The sequence below is a fragment of the Amphiura filiformis genome, chromosome 8, assembly GCF_039555335.1.
Source record: "Amphiura filiformis chromosome 8, Afil_fr2py, whole genome shotgun sequence".
In the NCBI taxonomy this organism is placed as follows: Eukaryota; Metazoa; Echinodermata; class Ophiuroidea; order Amphilepidida; family Amphiuridae; genus Amphiura; species Amphiura filiformis.
In genome coordinates this window covers 2,615,686-2,637,311 of record NC_092635.1, presented here as the reverse complement: position 1 = coordinate 2,637,311, position 21,626 = coordinate 2,615,686, and the positions used below count along the sequence as shown (strand labels likewise).

Here is a 21,626-nt window from a genome sequence, read left to right as displayed (position 1 = left end):
TTTCAAAAATGAAAAATATTTGATATCAGAAAGACATGCTTCGTATTCAGAATGCAATTCGATAGGTCTGAGGTGCTCTCATGTCCCACAAAAAATACTGTCGAAATGCAATAAACGCTCATTTTAGATCCCTTAAGTTGTCGCATTAAATTCTCAACATTGTCATGAATGCGCAATCCAGTCAGAAACTGATGCGGATACTGTTTGGCTTGTAGAATGGTTAGATGTAGTCTGTTGGTCACGTTTTGCAATGAATACATGATCGTGTTTTGTAATACGTGACTAACCGTGATGCCTTAAATGATGTCGGACTTTAAACTGTTTGTTCCTCAACATTTTGATACAACCGAAAGAAAAACTTTAAAGTAGTTGGACATATTTCTTGTATATCTTCGGAACTTCAGATTACTTCTGAACGCAATGATTCTTACCTCGTCTCATTTGATCATCTACATTCAAAGTTAAACTAATTAATTTGGTCCAGATGTTACCATTGCTTTAAATGTCACTTTTCTGACAAGTGGCCATCTTAGAATGTTGTGATATCCCAGTAATTATAGATTGGAAAATATCAGGTTGTATTAATTTCAGGCGTTATGAAACAAACAAAGTTTGATTCATCAGCATGTCTAGAAATGTTCCACCTCAATCGCCATTAAAACCCTGCTTTAAACCTCCTTGACATTGTGCTGATTGTAAGTAAACATTCTAAACATCTCACAAAAAGTAACTAACCCCCTTAAATAATGGTCATTATTCAAAAAGGGGCTATTGTATTACAAATCTGTAAAATGCGTTGGAAGCGGAATTTATTTCTGCGCATTTTGACACCTCATTTGATACGATGATAGCCCAGAAAACAATACAACACCGGTCAATTTAATGTAGTGAGGTTCAGATTTGAAAGGTGCACTTACATACAATACAAAAACACTCAGATATCATATTTCTGAGTCATATCATATTTCCTTCCATTACACTGAATACAAAATCAGTACAATTTACTACAACTTTCAAATCTTGGGTTACATTGATTTAAATGTACGCTGTGACGTCAATATTTAGTCAATTGCTACAAATGAGGTGTCAAAATGTGCAGAAATAAATTCTGCTTCCAACGCATTTTACAGATTTGTAATACAATCACCCGTTTTTGATAGTGGGTAGGAGAACATGAAAACTAATATGAGATACTGTATTAGGATCACATATTAAGTATCATGTGAGTATACTCTTGTACTCCAGAAGACAGGATCACCTATTAAATGTGCGACACTATGGAATATAAAAAGCAGGATATGGGTATGTTAAAAATTGAAATAAGGTATGGGGCTGGCTGTGGGTGGCTACGGGGCGTTATCTCAAGGACAATATTGTTCAAGGTTGCGCCGCAGGCTTACAAAGAGACAATATTGTTCAAGGTTGCGCCGCAGGCTTACAAAGAAACAATAGCAATCAAGCTTAAACTTTAAATTAGCACCCGATAGAGGGCAGGGCCTGAAGAATGAGGGAAATTATGGGGTAATTATTTAACGGAATAAACTGCATAATCATATTATTTAGATTTATTCCGTTAAAAATCTTATTTTAACTTATCAAATTACTGGTTTTTATATTCTATGGTGTCAAATACAAAGAGACAATATTGTGCAAGGTTGCGCCGCAGGCTTACAAAGAAACAATAGCAATCAAGCTTAAACTTTAAATTAGCACCCGATAGAGGGCAGGGCCTGAAGAATGAGGAAATTATGGGAGTAATTATTTAACGGAATAAACTGCATAATCAGATTATTTAGATTTATTCCGTTAAAAATCTTATTTTAACTTATCAAATTACTGGTTTTTATATTCTATGGTGTCAAATATTTAATATGTGATCCTGTCTTCTGGAGTACAAGAGTATACTCTCACATGATACTTTTGATCCTAATACAGTATCTCATATTAGTTTTCATGTTCTCCTACCCACTATGGGTGGAATAATGGTCATTATTTAAGGGAGTTAGTTACTTTTTTTGAGATGTTTATTACAGGTACCGTTTTAAACTTATTCATTCAAAATATATATGTACACTTGATCATGTCGATAACGAATAAAAGTGAATGAAAGAAAGAATGAAACAAAAATGAATCCATATATTTTACTCTTGTGGTAGTATATCACCTCAAAAATAAGCGCAGAATGATCTTGATGAAAGCAAATCAAATGTACTAGTCGTATATAAATAAACTTAATATAGCTTTCGCACAAGAGATCTGAAATTGAAATTTGTGCTGCTAACAGGTTCATCAGGTTGGAAATTATAGCAGCGCAATCTAAAAGTTTTTGATCCACTGTTGGAGGCTGCTAGCAAGACTAACATCGCTACCGGAAGTGACATAACTTCCCGCCAGTCATCAGCTGTTGGATCATCACAACAACATCACGCTTCAAAAAAGTCAGTGGTTCACTAACGAAACTGTCAGCAAGAAAGTAAGTTTCTTCAAATTGGTTTTGACAAATCAAAAACTTTTAGATTGTGCTGCTATATTTGGCGTTTTATTATGCCCAGAAATTGTAACATTTATGTTGAATTCTAAGTATTGAAAAATCAAGACTTTCACATTGCAAATGATGTAGGAGCCAGAAATGGACTTTCGAAAGGTAAGCAAAAACGTGTATTTGCTTAACAGTCTGTATACAGCTAGCAAAACACGTCTTGCTCCTTGTACACTTACAAGAATAGGATTTTAGCCTGTCCTAGATTGAGCAGAGTAAAGTTAATTGCCGATATGAGTGGGAATTATTTGAGGTATTCAAACATATAGCGGTTGCTCTAGCGGCAAGAAATTGCATTAGGGCGACAGCGTTACATTTTGTTTTCATGCCCTTCGGGGCTGTTATGTATAGGGACACCATTAGTTGCAAGTTCTTACTATGGAAGTCGGCGGCCTCAGTCCTGCTGGACTTGTTGTTTTTATGTTTTTTAACATAAATGCAAATAAGCAATTTTGGGGTTTTTAATGTTTTGTTGGAAGCGGAACTTCTATGATTCGAAAGATTTCGAATTAAATACTTATTTGTGCCTATAATAAGGATAAGGTAAAAATACTGGATTGGTTTAAGGGGTGGGGTATGAACGTTTGGACAGTATTTATGGTGGGACATTAGAGCACATCAGACATATAGAATTACATTCTGAATACGAAGAATGTTCTTCTGATATCAAATCATTTTCATATTTTGAAATTCGCAATGTAATACACATTTTATGGCAAATGATTAAAAATTCATATTTTTGATATTTAACAGTACTCGAAGTAAATTTTATAAATCTAATGACATATTCGAAAGTGTATGTAGCTGGGAGGAAATACCGACGATCAATTAAAAATTTCGACCTTTCGTATTGAAGATATGGATTTTCCCCAAACACCAAAAAAATTAGGTCTTTTTGAAAAAACACACTTCAATATGAAAGGTCAAAATTTTCAATTGATCGTCGGCTTTTCCTCCCAGCTACATACACTTTAAGAATATATCATTAGATGTATAAAATTTACTTCGAGGACTGTTATATATCAAAATTTGAAAAATATCAAATTTTTATAATTTGTCATAAAATTTGTATTATATCGTGATTTTCAGAAAGACATTCTTTGTATTCAGAATGCAATTCGATATGTCTGATATGCTCTCATGTCCCACAAAAATACTGTCGAAACGCTCAAAACGTTCATTCCAGATCCCTTAATAAAAAGAGAAAACGTACACACACATGTTTGAAGCAATAATACAAAGATTTGAAAGATATAAGTAGTATTTGTTTACTTTAATTGAATAAACAAGGAATTAATGAGTTTGATATAATGTATCAAGCACGATTCGTTTTTAATGTTTAACAGCTTGAGACATATTTAGTAATTTCTTTAATATTTTTGTGGTTTTGATTTTGGACTTGAAAAGAAAAAAGAAATTAAATCGAAGTAAATGCAAAACCCATATTACTTTGATTTCAATGGAAGAGTCTATCAAACTTACTTTACTTATCAGGTTTGACTGCAGAAAAACTTTCTATATTGAAGTTTTGATAGCATTACTTGTATTGAATTATAAATACTATGAGAGACGTGATGAATGAAGCAATTTAATAAATAACGTGAGTATTTGTGGCCTTGAATGCTTTTGTAAGGTCCTTGATATTTAGCCATGTAACGTCAGTCTAATATCTGAGACTTAAAGATCTGTGTAACATGTCTATTAAAAGGTTGAACACATTTGGCAGATTGCTTATTATTTATTTAGGGATTCAATCATGTTTCACCGTTGTTCATCACCGATTAACAACGATGCGTCCGCGTCGTCTGAGTGGTTTACTTCGCGAGGGCAACTTTAGCTGCCCGAGCGAAGTAAACCACGCAGACGCGCCGAATCCCTTTCAACAACGAAACAAGCTAAAGATGTCTAATTCACAATGATTCTTTCATTCGGAATGTCCATTTGTCATTGCCACTCAACCTTACAAGAAGATCGTGGTATTTCTCTGTTGATATCGGCAATAAAACTAATGAATAAAGCGATAATATTTAGCTGCTACCGCCAACATATGAGAGTTCATGTTTACGCATACGTTCCAGGCATGACGAATTTTACGCGCTCATGTGTAACGCGTACGGGTAACCGTGCGTTCGCATATACGCTACTGAACTGTGGATTCATCACGGATTAACAACGCTTGGCTCCTGTACAAAGCTATATGTTGTACCACATACATGACATGGGTCGATAGTGAATCATTCCTGGCACCACCATATACCTCAGGCTCAGTGAATAAAGCACATCCCATGTTCAAAAAGTCTATTCTCAATATGAAAACAAAGGAAATTTGTACTTATCTAATGGGAGCGTTATTGTTGAACTGGAAATGAGGGGATGTATTATGTTGGAAAGGATTTTGGTCATGTTTACATATCGTAACCGTAATTTTTGGTGTTTGCCATTCAAAATAAAAACGACCTAAACAATAGGAAATGTCCTTCGCTCGCAACCTGGAGACTGTATGGACTGTACAGTTACGATGCTCAATATTACTCATTAGGCCTATATGTTATCACAAATATTGGTATTGTGACAATACGGTATATATAAACGACTCATAATGGTTCATTATATCCCGTATGTTTCTTAAAATTCATTATTATTTGAAACCAATTTTTGTACCCATTTTAAATGTGTAGGTAAAACACATCCACTGTGGTAAATCGACCTTTGAACTATTTACATAATTATGTCCCCCGTAGAATAGATTGAATTAATTTTGTATTGATTGGATTAAATCACTTGCATTTGTCACTTGGTAGACTCGTAGACTCGAACCACACCACTCCACGCCATACATAAATTCTGCCAGTCATATTTCCCCAATATGAAATTTCGAACTCACGGCGGCGGACTGCTTTGGACACACTATGAACCCAGCGCCTTAGACCACTCGGCCACTTGTCTTGTTGGAATTCATTTGAAACTTATTTGAAGATATAATCGCAACTTCAACATAGGCCAACCACGTGACAAGCAAAGGCAGAAAACGTACCTTATTTTGGAATTTTATTTGCCTAAAAATATTTATGTGTATTATTAGCGCTCAATTGTTGCGTGTTTTATACAAAAAAATCCAACAATAAACATATAACTGGGCGTCTATATGGACAATACATTATATCGATTTTGACACGTGCTTGTGTCTCAGTACATTTCCATGGTCAGTAAAATACTCTAGGGGAAAACCTACCATTTTTTTTTGTATACACGTTCGATGTTTTGATCAAGTATGTGAATATTCGACATTAGACCCAAAATGTTTTTTTCAGGAAATAAAAGATTAGATTACCATAAAAACGAAACAGTAATCTTTGGTTGGGTCTAATGTAATATTCACATACATTTTTTCAACGTTTTTTTCTATCCTTATTCTTGCTCAATTAAAAAAATATTTTGGCGTATATAAAATTGAAATAAAATTCTCTGCCTCTTAAACGACAGCAAATGTGCCACAATTGGGTATCACGAATCGTTATATATGATGTGCAGTTAATATTCATATTTTCTTTTATACAGAGGATGCTTCAGTTTTGACAGGAAAAATATTTTCTTGAAAACCCTCTCACTCGGTTATTTTAAAAGGTAACCACGCTTCCCTAGAATGTGCAATAAATTAGCATTAAAATGTTTCTTATTCTAACAGCAAGCGTTTCTAGAATGTATTATGGCGAAATGTGGTGTAGACTCGAACAAACAATATTACACTGTCTCGGGTGTTTTTATTTTCCGAAAAACCCTAAACTTTTACAAGATATGCATCAGCTTTTCCATTTTGTCTTTTGGAATATTAATACCTCATTACAAAAATTCGTCCATTTTACCTCGCCGTATATGTAAGATAAACGGTTCAAAACAGACCATTACCATAGATCGGTGTCTTGTTGAGGTTGAGGTTCGAATCCCCCGTAGAATCGATTTAATCAATTCTGTATTGATTGGATAAAATCACTTGTGCAAGGCACATGAGAAGAATATTACACTGCCTCATTTCAAATATGAGTTTTAGTTTTGGTTTTGGTCACGTGGTTTCCTATTATTCTGCCTAACCTCTTGACTCACAAGATATTCATATCTTTCTTTCTACCTTTTGTTAAAAACTTAAAATTTGTATCAACATCAACAAGGTTTGGTTTTCATTTTAGTTTCTTGTGTGAAGAAGAAATCAGTTGGTTGCAGTCCTGTTTGGACATATTGCATAAACACCCTTTCAATTTCACTTCAAGTGCACCATAATAGACTTGCTCGTACTCAGCAGATATAAGAACTCCTATTATTGATATGATGGAGTCTCTTAACTGGGATAAATTACATACAAGATGGGAAAAACAACTTCTGATAATTGTGTTCAAGTGCTTTCCCATAATGCACCATCATATTTATCTTCTCAATTTACTTAGATGCAATCTCTTCATACTCATGGTACTAGAAGCCAAACTTTCAATTCTCTTGCCATTCCAAAATGGAACATAAATCCTGGCAAGAGAACTTTTCACTACAGATAGACACTTAAGGAAGAGGAGGTTATATAGGTGGGGGAGAGGGGAGCCTATAGGTAAGAGGTATGAGTTGTGCTTACCGGGGATAACAATAATCAAATCTCCATGCATCGTTTATGTTTCTTACAAACAAACAATTGCAGAATTTGCAGAAAACCCCATTGAAATTGAACAACCAGTTCCAAAGATATGACTATGAGCAATTAAATCGTTTCCAAAACAATAGGAAACAAAATGAAATATATATTTCCTTTGTATGGCTATATCTCAAAATCAATATTTCCGAGTTCCGACTGATTTTGCTTGATCGCATCACATATAAGTAAGGCTATTAAAAGTATTGATAATGTAATAATGTAGTAACTTATGGCACATTGCTTCCTACTAACACTTAACCGGGTCTACTTAATCCTTACTAAAAAGCAATCATACTTTCAATGTAGGCTACCGTAATACAAATATGGAATCATCAGGAGACTCGCTATGAGCAGGTATCGTGAGGTAAATCATTAATGTAAGATGAAGATAAGATTATTAATATGAATCGATAACCACAAAGTCAAATGACAGGTGTAGATAATGTGGAAAACAGACGATGGTGGACTACATTATTCACTGTGGCAACAGCCAATATCGTAAACAAAACAGACAATATGACGGCAACACTGCCTGGACATTGGACGCCCCGTGCCGAGTTGTGTTTTTAGCTCTATTGGCCCCGTTACAGAAAAAAAATGCACAAAATATATTTCTCAGTGAATGTATAAATTTTCACATAAAAATAAATATTTTTGGATTCAAAATGAATGTGAAGAAAAAAAAATTATAGCCGGGAGTGAGCGGGACTCGATCTCGGGACCCTTTGCACCGCAGGCGAGAACAGTTACCATTACACCACGCTAACCGTAATACACAATGGGGGAAATTTTAGGTATATATCATAAACATACCGTGCGTTATTCATACAAAACATTCAAAAAACAGTACTTACAATGAGGTTCACCGGCGAACCTCAACGGATTTAGACTGATAAAATAGTGCTTAATAACATACGTACAGTTTTGGAATAATTTGAGACATTTTGTGTTTACGTGTAAAACCAATGACGACGTCAAAATTCAGCCAATCTTGGCCGGCCCCCCCTGGTGGAAAACGTAAAATGTACTCTCTCAGATTCACTATAGAATTTATGTAAGAGATACTATTGATCTGTTCTCTGTACAAATAAGCAGAATTTTAATGGAAATACATGTATTGCAGAATTTGTATTGAATGGCTGGTTTGCATTCGTTTCTTTTTATTTAATTTATTATTTAACCTTTTTCAACTGAAATATTTATACCTTATCTTATACTTTATCTGGAAATACTAGTAATTACAACATTAAAATATCTTAAATGAGTAACCAAATTTTTTTTAAAAACAGATAGATTGAAGTTCACAATATGCAATATTCCAGAGGTTGTAAATTAAATGGAACAGCCATTTCAGAGGGAGTATGTAAATTAAATGGAACAGCTATTTTGGGGCCATTATTTCAGAGGGTGTATGAAAATTAAATGGAACAGCCAATGGTCAATGGGTATGTAATTTAACTGGAACAGCTTAATTGATATCGATATCAATATTGACAGCCATTTCAGAGGGAGTATGTAAATTAAATGGAACAGCTATTTTGGGGCCATTATTTCAGAGGGAGCAGCAAAATAGTTACACCCAGCAAACACAGAAATGTTCTTAACATGTTTTCTTCAGAACCTTTTAATAACATTTAAATGTCGGGTTATATAAAGGTCATGAAAACGTTTTAAAACGTTACTGCATATATTGTGGGCTAAATATTTTTTGACCCCAAAATAACATTTTGTTTAGAATGTTTTGTATCAAGTTTCAAAAATGTTGTTGGAATGTTATTAGAACGTTTTTATACCCTTTTTTTTGCTTTGCAGTAGAGTATTTGAATATTTTAAATATAACTTGTACATAAATCATATTATAACGTTTTATTGTGAAAGATGTATGGAGGATGTGTGTTGAGAGGGTGAGAGAGGAGTGCATGTGAGAGTGTGACTGTATGAGGAAGAATGCAGGGTTACTACTATTTTATTTATTATATATATTTTGTCTTTTAGTAAAAGATCGTATTAATTTTAGTTTTTAGTCTATGTACACTAATATATTATATTTTAAATTAACTTGTGTTTGTTAGTAATATCTTTAATATCCACACGGACATGTGGAAGAACAATACTGTATTGAACATGATTTTACCGTGTATAAATAAAGCTATTATTATTATTATTATTATTATTATTATTATTATTATCAAATAATGTTTTTTAATGTTATGAAACGTTTTATACCCTTAATATACCCTTTATATAACCCGACATTTAAACGTTTTCTGACAACCTTTTATGACCTTTTTGCGAATGATGTCGAAAATGTTTTGTGTTTGCTGGGATAACGAATACTTGATGCATCGATATTGTACCAAATATAATTTACATTAGTAGGACGAGGTTCACTACGCAATTTGCAACTTGGACAGTAGTATAGTGTTACCACTATCTGGAGTACCAAAGCAATATTTCGTTCTAAACTAACAAACCTGATTCTCGCACTCAACTCCTACACAAGCACAAACAACATTGACTGGAAGCCATTATACATCATTAAGATGTTTTTGTTTGTCACGTTCAACTCTGATATATATATATATTTATATATATTATATAAGGTAGACAAATTCCTTAAAGACACAATATTTTCAAGTGAACGGCGGCAATGAAATTTTAAACACTCGTTCAACACAAACATATATTGGGAATTACCTCAATATTCCGAAGATAAAGTTACACACCTTCATCAGGAGAACTCCAGATGTCGTAATAGAGTTGACTTCACGATTGACCTGCGATGACCTTAGGTCGAGTTAATGAAGTGGAAACCTAAGGTCATCTCAGGTCAATCGTGTAGTGAACTCCATCACAATATATATGGAGTTCTGTTGAGGATGATGTGTAATTCTCACTTTATGTTTGTGTTAAGCACTATTTTAAACTTCAGTAATACAATATCGTTTTTCTTTAGTAATTTTGTTATGTTCCCAGGTTATGTTTTCAAAATGGCTGAGATCAAAATATAACTATGGCTGTAAAATAAAGTGTGTTCACTTCCCTTTATAGCTTTTTACAAAACAAACACTGCACCACTTCAGAATGGGAGGCAAAGGTTAACGCAAATGTTGAATTTTCTTTTCCGAGTCAGAAATCAATGCATGTTTACAAAGACGATGCATGTAAACACATGTCTGATAATCCAAGCGTTAGGAAAAATAATTTAGGGCGCGTCAAGTTTAAAGTAGAAATAAATAATTTATGTTTGTCGTCATTAATGCCCAACCATTAGATGTCTGTGAAAGTTAATTTTGCGATACAGATGAATATTTTCAAAATGTTTTTTATAGTTTTATTGCATTCTTTATTAGAAAGACACATTGGAAAAACATATGACATTGCAAAAGAGTCCATTATATGTATTTCAATTAATTTGAAATAATTAATCCTATTAAGGGCTATAAAGAGGGTGGACCGTGGTTTGGATTCCATAGGGAGTAAGTCTGTAAGAGACATGGCTATCAGGAAAGGACCAACTCAGATCGCGTAAACGCGATCAAATAAACTTAGTAGTATTTTTCTCAGTCTTGAAAAAAACAACCAAACGGACAGTACATTGTGTCCTCAAATTACGCCTGTCACTTTCGTGTAATTAATCATGTAAGATAATAATTCAATACGCTAAATTATTGAAATGATATATATATATAAAGTTGGTGCGGGGAAATATTTTCAAAATGGCTTTTATAGTTTTATTGCATACTTTATTAGAAAGAAACATTGGAAAGATGTGACGTTGAAAAGAGTTCATTACATGTATTTCAATTATTTTGAAATGACTAAGCCAAATCGTGAACAATGTCATTTGTTAGTAGACAACAGATACACTAATCATAGCCAATCGTAGTGTAAAACCATATGTTAATCGCTTTCCACAATAAATGCAATATTATACAATTACCAGATACTGAAACGCAAGTATCGAAACGGAGTAATCGTTTAAACAAAATGATTCCCAACCATGTGTTTATTCTTGTAAACATTTTGACACAGCAACATTCTATCTTTTTTAATACAAATATTATATTTGTGAATTTTTCCAATTTTATTAAAAATAACAAATTTGGAATAGTCAAATTCCAAATGTATATAGTGGGCCTACGTGCAAATTTGTACTCCAGGTGCAGCAAGTATAAGATATTATACGTCCGAAATCGTAAAAATGGATTCAAAAAGCTGGACGTGTCAATAAAAATTGTGCCAATAGTTTTATGTCAGCATTAGTACTCCAAATACACAGTAAATACCGATACCATATGAAAACACATGTTATCATACTGCATTGACCAACACTGTTGTTTCGAAGTAAGGGACCGCTCATTATTGAGGGGGGGGGCGGAAGAAATGTATGGGGTTTATGTGATTTTCACTTTGACAAACAGGGGGGATGTTATGTGATTTTATTTTTCCTGATGGGGGGGTCATGTGAAATTTAATAGTCATTCACTATTTTATAATACCAAGTATCCTGGAAGGTCTTGCATAAAATTATAGTAGCAATCCCGGAGGGGGTTCTCCCTGGTTGAAGGTATACAGGGATGTGCCACGGTTTTGGGGTACCTTTTCAACAATTTTGGTATATCAATGGGTGTGTTTTCAGTGGAGATTAATGCACCCAATTGGGCGCATTTGGGCAAAAGTGCCCCTAAAAGCGTCCAATTAGGCCAAATTTGGGTGCTCCTTGGGTGTTTTTTTTGTGAAAAACTGGTATACTGATGTGTGGCAAAAACAGCAAAAAGTAGGTATAGAGGAAGTCTACATCGTCAATTTGTAAAATGCGTTGGAAGCAGAATTCATTTTTGCGCATTTTGACACCTCATTTGATACGATAGCTTAGAAAACAATAAAACACCGGTCAATATAATGTAGTGGGGTCCAGATTTGAAAGTTGCACTTACATACACATTTTTACAATACAAAAACACTCAGATATCATTACACAGATATCCTGCCATTACACTGAATACAAAATCAATACAATTTACTGCAACTATCAAATCTTGGGTTACATTGATTTAAACGTGCGCTGTGACTTTAATATTTAGTCAATTGCTACAAATGAGATGTCAAAATGTCCAGAAATAAATTCTGCTTCCAACGCATTTTAAAGCTTTGCGATACAATCACCCGTTTTTGAATAATGGTCATTATTTTAGGGGGGTTAGTTACCTTTTTTTGAGATGTTTATTAATCGTAGCGGTAGAATCATGGCATCACAACCCATTCATACATTTCGCAAACACAAACATTCTAAATGTCGGATGTAAAACACTACAATGAAATTTTTATAAATGTTGTTTGGCATACATTTTTTAAAAATTTCTTCAACTCTTGAAGGAGTATTTCGTGATCACAGAATCCCCTTTGATGACATTTTATGTAGATATCTACGAAAAAGGCTTATTTCCAAAATTTCAGTTGATTCCGATTTTTGCGTCTACTAATTAATGCATGAATAGAGAAATTGCGATTTCCAAACGTACGTATCGAACGTAAGTGGAATCTCTTCAAAACCACTCTCCTGTGACGGTATTTTGAATAGATTCCCCGTACGTTCGATGCTACGTTTATAAATCGTAATCTCTCTTATGTGTATTACACCGCTCCTTAGGCCACTATGTTGTGATTTCGTTTTGGTTTCCAGTGGCATAAAAATCTTAACCTTATTTGAAAAGAAGGGGGGATGGGACTGTGGATCATGAAATGACCTTTTTAAGGCGTTTTATACCCACACTTTCATAGGTCCTCCATTTTATTTATTGTGGGGACCTGTAAGAGCATACCAGACACACCAACTTGTGCATTCCGAGGAACGTCCTTGTTATATCAACTGTTTTTGATTCTTTCGAAAAGAAAGAAAGAAAAAAGAAAGAAAGAAAGAACTGGTACGCATAGAATGTTGTCCAGATGTTTTAGGTAAAGTGATAAAGGTACTGAGATGGCTGACACGTCTCTCAGATTATTACCAATTATTAGGTCGATCAATTAGGGTTTCAGCAACTTATTCAATTTGGTTAAGTAAGTGATACTTTTGATAGCGGCTAGAATCTTCACCCGTAAAACTGTTAATGCCATCATTTTAAAACAAGTATTGAATTGTATTGACACCACCCTGCGCATTTTGAGGCAGAGTATTGTATTTCCTCATCGATGTCACCACCTTAAGACATGCATGATGATCCCTCTATACTGTTACAATGTTTATGCCTATCCCAAATCCCGGTCGGTTACATTTCAAATTGAAACAGAGCGAGAAAAGCCTCTAGATTTGGGCAAGACTTTGTTTACTTCATTTGCTTTTTGACGCTTTTCCTTTACATTTTAGCTTCAAATTCACAACAGTTAAACACAAATGGTCAAGTATAAATTATTAAGCATAATTTGCACAATGATGACAACACAACATATTTGGTATGCAATTTTTAAATACACAGAACACAACTAGACATTATTTTGTCTATTCACACCAATGTAATGAAGGTTCTTCAAAATTTATGAAGGCCAAATTTTAAAAGAGCTCTTATATGTTAAAGTAGGCAGATCAAGAAAAACGCATTTACATGCCATTTCAGAGCAAAACAACCCGGTTTAAAGACCAAAAACGTGACTTTAAACATGTATTGATTAATTTAAAACTTTTCCTCGTTAAAGAGTGTCATTTTAACGTGAATTATAGTGAATCATGTGAATGCGCATTAACCTACTTTCCCTTAACCTATTTCCAATAGATTTAATGGGAAGGCTGAAAAGATATATGATCGTGGAACAAGATATAATTCTAACTTTCAATGACACGATGTCGTGTGTTTTCGCATTCCTTATTTTCCTTAACCTGTTTTTGATAGATTAATGAAAAGGTTGAAACGATTACTAGTATGTGATCGCGATATTCGACCATGGCAGGAGGTGAAAGATTACAGCTTGAAGCAGGCAAGGTCTACTTTAAGTGCAAATTTCAAGTACATTGCAGATGCGTTATTCAGATGTTTATGTTTATGTCGTACATGTTGTGGTCATTAGCATGAGTTCAATCTACACGTACACAGAATACAATGCGGATGTACCCAGTGGTTACACAATAGTGCTATAAATGAAATATTCAAAAAAGAAATTAGTCAGTACATGTCACATTTTCAAGAACCATCATCTCCTCTGAACAAAAGTATGTAAAATATGAAGTGAATTACAGTGAATACAGGAACAAAAACACTCCAACTGACACCCCTTCAACCCTCTTCAACCCCCACAAATGATTTTACAATGAAGGCCCAACTGAAGTCATTTCATGTTAGAAAAAAAATGTGTACCAGTGTCCAAAAAGTAGCGAAAAAGTGACCGAGAGGACACGTTCCCCAGAATAAGAAGAATGCCTAATTGAAGTCACTTGGTACACCATGTTTACCTCATTATCTTTATTATTGCTTTAATTAAAAACGAAGTGTACGGGTTTTCAAAACATAAGCCAAACCGCCATTTTATCAGGCCCGTAGCAAGGATATTACATGTATGTGCTGATTCTGATTTCCTGTTTTAAAATTTGGACCTTTTTAAACTAGGGGGCGGTTTTGGACATTTTTGGACCAAAAATGCATAAAACACACAAATGGGACTTTTGTGGCCTTTGCCTTGGGGGGGGAGGAGTAGGGGGCATCTAGGTTTCATTATCACTGAGGTATAGGACATTTTATTTTTTCCGAGAAGAGCATGTTTCTACATATTCATACTACATACTTTTTTAGAAAATCAGCACGGGTCAATTTTTTTTAAAATCAAATTTTTGTTACTAAATTGGGGGTTATAGCGCCCTAAACGGGCACTCTCTCCATAGGGCTACATGTAAAGACCAGTTATAGAAAAATGACCCTAAAATAAAAACGCCTCATTCATTTTTCTTTTGCATATGATGTAGATTTAACATCTGGAATGTAATGCAAGTGGAGTCGTTGCTGCTCTTCTATCTAAATCCATTTATAAAATGTCCGCCCTAGACCAAGGTGTGTGTGTGTGGGGGCCGTAGGGTGATTCACAAAAAATGAAATTGGTATTTTTCAACGGGACACCCCCTCATTTTGTTCATTTTGGTAATAAAATTATACCTGCAAAATATGAAAAAAATTCAAAAAAGTTTAGGGGGGTGCTACCGGTCAATGAACTTTTGTACACAAAGTCAATGGGATTTTTTGTCAAAAATTTCAACCGCTTATTTCAGGGCCTAAAAAGTCTACCAGGCTTGCAAAACTGAAGTAAATGTTCAATGATATACTTAACTGTGTGAAAACATGGGTTTTTACCAAATTAAAGTTCATAGTTGACTGTAATAATAAAAAATGTTTCAAAAGTGACAGAGGGAGTTTAGCTCAAGAAAAGAATACCCTGGGATATCCCCTGGAATCCCACCAGGCACCCCAAATTTATACCTTATTGAACTGAACTGTTGATAAAAAAAAAGATTAAAATTCTTCACATATTAGTTTCCCCAATGGTGATACCAGCTTTTGAAATCTTATGTAATAGTAACTATCAAAATCCATACATCTGTATCAGGGGTGGTCATTATGGCCATACCTGATGAAGATTTGTATTGTTTGAATTGAATGACCACAGGAAGGATTAGATTCACCATGGTTGAAAAGAAATGTATATAAATTGGGGTCACAACATTGAATAGTGGCCAGTTCAAAACTACACCTTGTGCAAGGTACTTGTGACAAGAGCTAGAGTGGCTAAGACACATTTACTACTGGATTACACATTAAACATTACACTACACTTACATAAAATTACAAATCTACACACATTCAACACTTGAATAACATAATTTACAGTTACAAACCTACATACATTTCAATCATTGTGACACATCAAAAACACATACAAATACACAACTTCCTACACATAAACACAACTTTATATGGGGATTTGCCATTTGGTCTAATACCATTTGGTCTAATATCCATTTCGTCTACATCCATTTCGTCTAAACCCATTAGGTCTATATCCACTACGTCCAATAATCATTTGGTCCTATAACCATTTGGTCCGATAACCATTTGGTCCGATAACCATTTAGTCTAATAACCATTAAGTCTAAAACCATTTAGTCTAACAACCATTTAGTCTAATACCCATTTGGTCTATACCCAATAGGTCCAATAGCCATTTGGTCTAATACCCATTTGGTCTACAAACCATTTTAGTCTTACAAGCATTTAGTTTATTAATAAATAGACGAAATTGTATTAGACTAAATGGTTATTAGACCATACAATTATTAGACCAAACGGTCATTAGACCAAACGGTTATTAGACCAAACGGTTATTGAAGAAATATTAGACCAAATGGTTATTAGACTATATGGTTAGTAGACATACTGGTTATTAGACCAAACAATGTTAGACTAAATGGACATTAGACTATATGATTATTAGACTAAGTGGCAATTAGCCTTTCTGGTAATAGACAAATTGAATATAGACTAAACGGGAATTAGACGAAATTGTATTAGACCAAATGGCAATAGACCCTTTATATTTATATTAGCCAAGTACCATAATATTCTGCCTTGCGCCAAATGTAACAGTTTTCACAAAAATGAAATTTTCTGGAAAGCGGGTTAACATTTTTACAATTTTCTTTAGCATTTATTTTAAGGACATTACTCACACTATGATCAAATATTTTGGCACAATCAGGGAAAATTAACATGGCTTTTTTGTGTTGTAAAGAAAATGGCTCATAAATCCCATTGACTTTGTGTACAAAAGTTCATTGACCGGTAGCACCCCCTAAACTTTTATTTTTTCATATTTTGCAGGTATGATTTTATTATCAAAATGAACAAAATGAGGGTGTGTCCCGTTGAAAAATACCAATTTCATTTTTTGTGAATCACCCTAGTGGGGGTGCACCCCCACACTCCCCTGGCTACGGCCCTGCACTTTATCATATCCTAATCCTTTGAAAACGCCATGAAAACATGGTAAAGGCAATGCTATCCGATTTGACCCTTTAATCATTGTTTGAAATAAGTCAAAATCTCTTCGGGTCATTCGATTTGAATTTGCAGTAATTTATATAACACTACTTCCATGCACCTATATATATAAAGCATGGAGAAAGAAGTAAGAACCATTTGGCTGTTTCGTTGTTTTTTATTATTCTTTCTCACGAGCTATATCTTTAAAATACTATATCCCGACAATATGATCATCTGCATCAATGCAATATCTATTACATATAAGTGTAAATATGACTCGTGCCTTCCGCTACCCTACAGGTATTTATCAACCAAAACATGACATAACAATAATGACAAAAAAATATATATGATAAGAATAACGACACATCTTCCTCTTCCTCTCAAGTTTGCCGCAAGCCACCATTCTTAAGACGACTGAGAAAACAAACAAGCTAGTAAAAGGAATCGTAATAAAGCTTGGGAAATGGTGTTTCTTGGGGTGTTTGAAACGTCATACATTCAGGGCATTGCCGCATAGTTGAACAGAACGTCCGCGTAATGCGGGGGTAGGTAGTGCGGTCATTTACTATTATAAATGTATGTTGATATTACTTTAACAATTTCAAAATGATGATTTAAATGTCGCTAAAAGTTTCATTATAATACCTACTTACCTACCAGACAGCATCGTGCATTTCGTTGCCTGACGAAGGAGAGTCTTCCATTGCCCAGTCCTTAGTGACAACTTTGGCTTCTTCCACAGACCACCTAGAGCCAAATCTACCCAATTCCCCAAGTGAGCTTTTTTGTTGCGTTGTCATTTATCTTATGATGTCGTTAGTGATATGCTGTGTCCATTTGATATGGAGAATTTTCATTTGGAATCTCATATCAAATGTATTTAATCTGGGCCGTTCAGTGAGAGTCCAACATTTAGAATCATACAGTGAGGTACAAAGAACACAGGTATTATTTCAATTTTAGTGTATATATATATTGATGTACCGGACTTATACTAGACGACTGAAAAAACAAACAAGCTAGTGAAAGGAATCGTAATAAATCTTGGGAAATTGTGTTTCTTGGGTGTTTGAAGCGCCAGATATTCAGGGCATTTCCACACAATTGAACAGAATGTCCGCGTAATGCGGGGGTAGGCAGTGCAGTTATTTACTATTATAAATGTATTTTGATATAAAGAATACAGGCATTACAGAATTTCATCTTGGTGTCTAAATTAATGTACCGGACCTTCCACACCTTCTCAAGTTCTTTACAAATCTTATTATTGAAGTCCTTAGCATTAGATTCATCAGCACTACAATATGCTCCCAGATACTTAAAATTATCCACAACCTTAATGAGAGGTCTTCATCCCCAAATAGCCATTCCATAAAAGAAGAAATGCTAGCATAAAGAAGTTATACAAAATTTACCCGGGAAAACATGAGTACACATCGACTTTGAGCTACTTGTTTGGAGGTTTTGGGAACAGGTCGATTTTTCGAATTGTTTTGGTTTTGAAATTCATAAACCCAGAAGGTTTTTGCTTTGAAGGATAAATTGTCCGAAGGTTTATTTGCATCCGAAGGGTCATTTGTCCGAAAATGTCGGCCCTTACACAAAATGCCTATTTTTCCGAATGACTATATCTCCGAAAGTTCGTTACTACGAACGCTTCTATTCCGATGGGGCATTATTCAGTGTAACCGTTCAACCGTTCCACTGCTTCCAACATAATTATCAGTGCTTTCTCATTTTTTGTTAAATTGCAGACATCACTTTTTCCAAGTTTACAACAATTATCCAGTAATATATAATATGTTGTGTTAATTCTACCATCGCTAATCTTTTTTAATTGAACATAATTATGGCATGTCTTCATACTGACGTGTTGTTAGATATAATAACGTGGTATGGCGATGAAACAAATTTCTTTGGCTACGCCGGTTCTTTGGCTTATACTGTGTGGTTATTACGTGTAACTGTAAGTTATAAACACAAGATTTAACGACTTTCTTTTCTTGTTATTGCAGGTGGTGATATGCGTGAGCATTTTTACGCTAACAGCAATTGGCGTAGACCGATATTTTGCTGTTGTACAACCTCTTAAGGTGAGTTTGGTGGAAAAAAGGAAATTAAATACTTAAGTTCACCTCAAGCTCTGTAACGATATCAATGCTTTTTTCGCGGTTCCGCCGTATTAGCTTGCCGACAAAACCGCCATTCGATATTGCACCAACCGAATTATGTATAATATACCGAGCTTAGGGTGAACCAAAGTTGATATATGGCATGATTGCTTTATTGGATCTAAACATTTCTAATGCCTGAAAGTACAGAACATGTCGCGTGTATTTAAAGCAACATTGTAACATTTCCATGAAGAAAATCTGATTCCATCACCGATTTCGCCAATGCATTTCACTTCGGCGGTTGTGACTGTCGTCTTGATGTGTTATAAATATCCCGTACACCATGAACGTAAAGTGGTGTGAACATCGCGTATTTCGATCTATGATTAAACATCCCAGATTTTATTACAAATATATTCTAGCAAATATGAGCATCTGGTATTTTAGTTGGATTTAACTGGGGTGGGATGTGAGTTAATGGGGGGCGAAATTCCCCCTCAAGAGACTTGCATTGGTAAACATGGCGTAGACCAATGGTGACAGTGCAGTGTGCGTATGGATGAATGGCAATTACAATGATATTAGGTAACACTAGAGAGTCATTTGCAAGAACGAATTTTCTAGCCAAATCAGTTGCAATTCCAATTCCATGGCCTTATTGATACTCAGATAAGGTCGCGGACAGCTGAAAATTGCCGGCCATAACACTGACTTCTGCGCTAAGCGGCGTTTGGGTAGAAATTGACATAAAAATTGCAATATGTTTATTATCCATCAATTTCATGTATTAAGATATCCCAGCTGCATCGTAACAATTAATAAACTTACATGTATTTGTCCTTTTCAAGGCTCGGATGGCTAGATCGAGAACGAAAGCAACAATCCTGGGAATATGGATTGCGGCAATATTAATTGGAACAGTCCAACTTGTGATGGCTCGCGTGACCACTACAAAAAACTGTGGCGAAGATTACTACTGGTGCACGTAAGTGGTTGTTGTTTTTGTTTTTGTTGTTGTTGTTTGCTTTTTCTAGGTTTCTTTGTTTGTTTTGCATTTTGATACAAAAAATTGTACAAATGTACTGTACTTTGTGAACATATTCTCACAGAATTGTCTTATGAAATAGACACTTATGGGTATGTCATATTTCAGCTATCTTAATGAAATTATAGATGAACATACAGACTGTATACTCCATTCACGCCCGATTGTCCCAGTATATAAAAACTGGCCCAAAATCTACTCACCCTGGCAATGATTCCCCGCCACTGACAAACATGGCGGGGGAATCCGCCCCCGCCACTGAATGTGGTCTATCTTAACCAATTCAGTTTCGCTTTGGGTCTCTATTTAACTATTTTCGGTAAAATTACCTCTACGGGTAAGTGTTCGAAATGTGTAAAACTAGTGTACATTGGGAGCGATTACCGAATAGGGTAGGGTGTTCATTAATGTCGACAATGCAAATGAGAGCAATAGTCTTGCGAAACCGAAATATGCAAACAATCACACAGAAGCAGCTGATTACAGAGCATTAAAAGTATTATGCATGCTATTATTTATTCTCCATTCCAGTGAAGATTGGCCTAATCACTTGGAGCTGCCTTACGAAGTGCTAAATATCTCGATAACGTACGTTGTGCCCCTGTCAATATTGTGCTTCACATACTCAGTAGTTGCGCGGAAACTTTGGGGGCGGAGTCTACCCGGAAATGCTGACCACCACAGAGATATGTCACAGGCGAGAGCGAAGCGTAAGGTAAGATGAAAAATCAACAACAGTCAATAACACAGAAGGTTTAAAGGGATTGACACTTTGAATCTGCCTTTGTATTGTTATATCAGTTATATCATTAGTCCAAAACAAGCCCGGGATGCAATTTTTCCCCGTAGTTAACATATAAAGAAACCTGTATGTAAATACAGGTTAGAGCGTCCGCCTCACGATCGGGAGGTCGCGGGTTCGAAATCCCGGCCGGGCCATACCAAAGGCTTTAAAAATGGTACCTAGTGCCTTCTTGCCAGGCGTTCGGCATTGAAAGAATGGAGTAGGGAAAGTTAAACACATGGCTACCAGTGGACTAACACCCTGCTGTAGCTTTTCTGCTTGCAGACATGTGGCCTAGGGTTATGAAACGGAGATAGGCGCCGCCCAATGGGCCGAAATGCTTGGGAAGGATTTAACTTTAACTATATGTAAATACCCATTCAGGCAATTGTGTTTTTTTTTCTCCCTTTCAAAAATATCGTGAATATTAAAACTGTCGACTCGTAT

General features: G+C 35.1%; 1 protein-coding gene across 1 annotated transcript in view; it reads left to right on the top strand.

Moving 5' to 3' along the window:
* The window catches only part of LOC140158419 (substance-K receptor-like), a 49,678-nt gene that overhangs the window by 23,467 nt on the left and 4,585 nt on the right, over positions 1–21,626 (top strand). Inside the window, exons 2-4 of the mRNA XM_072181510.1 lie at positions 19,252–19,329; positions 20,199–20,335; positions 20,927–21,110. Coding sequence (XP_072037611.1) covers positions 19,252–19,329; positions 20,199–20,335; positions 20,927–21,110 — 399 coding nt within the window. The remainder of the gene's footprint in view (positions 1–19,251; positions 19,330–20,198; positions 20,336–20,926; positions 21,111–21,626) is intronic.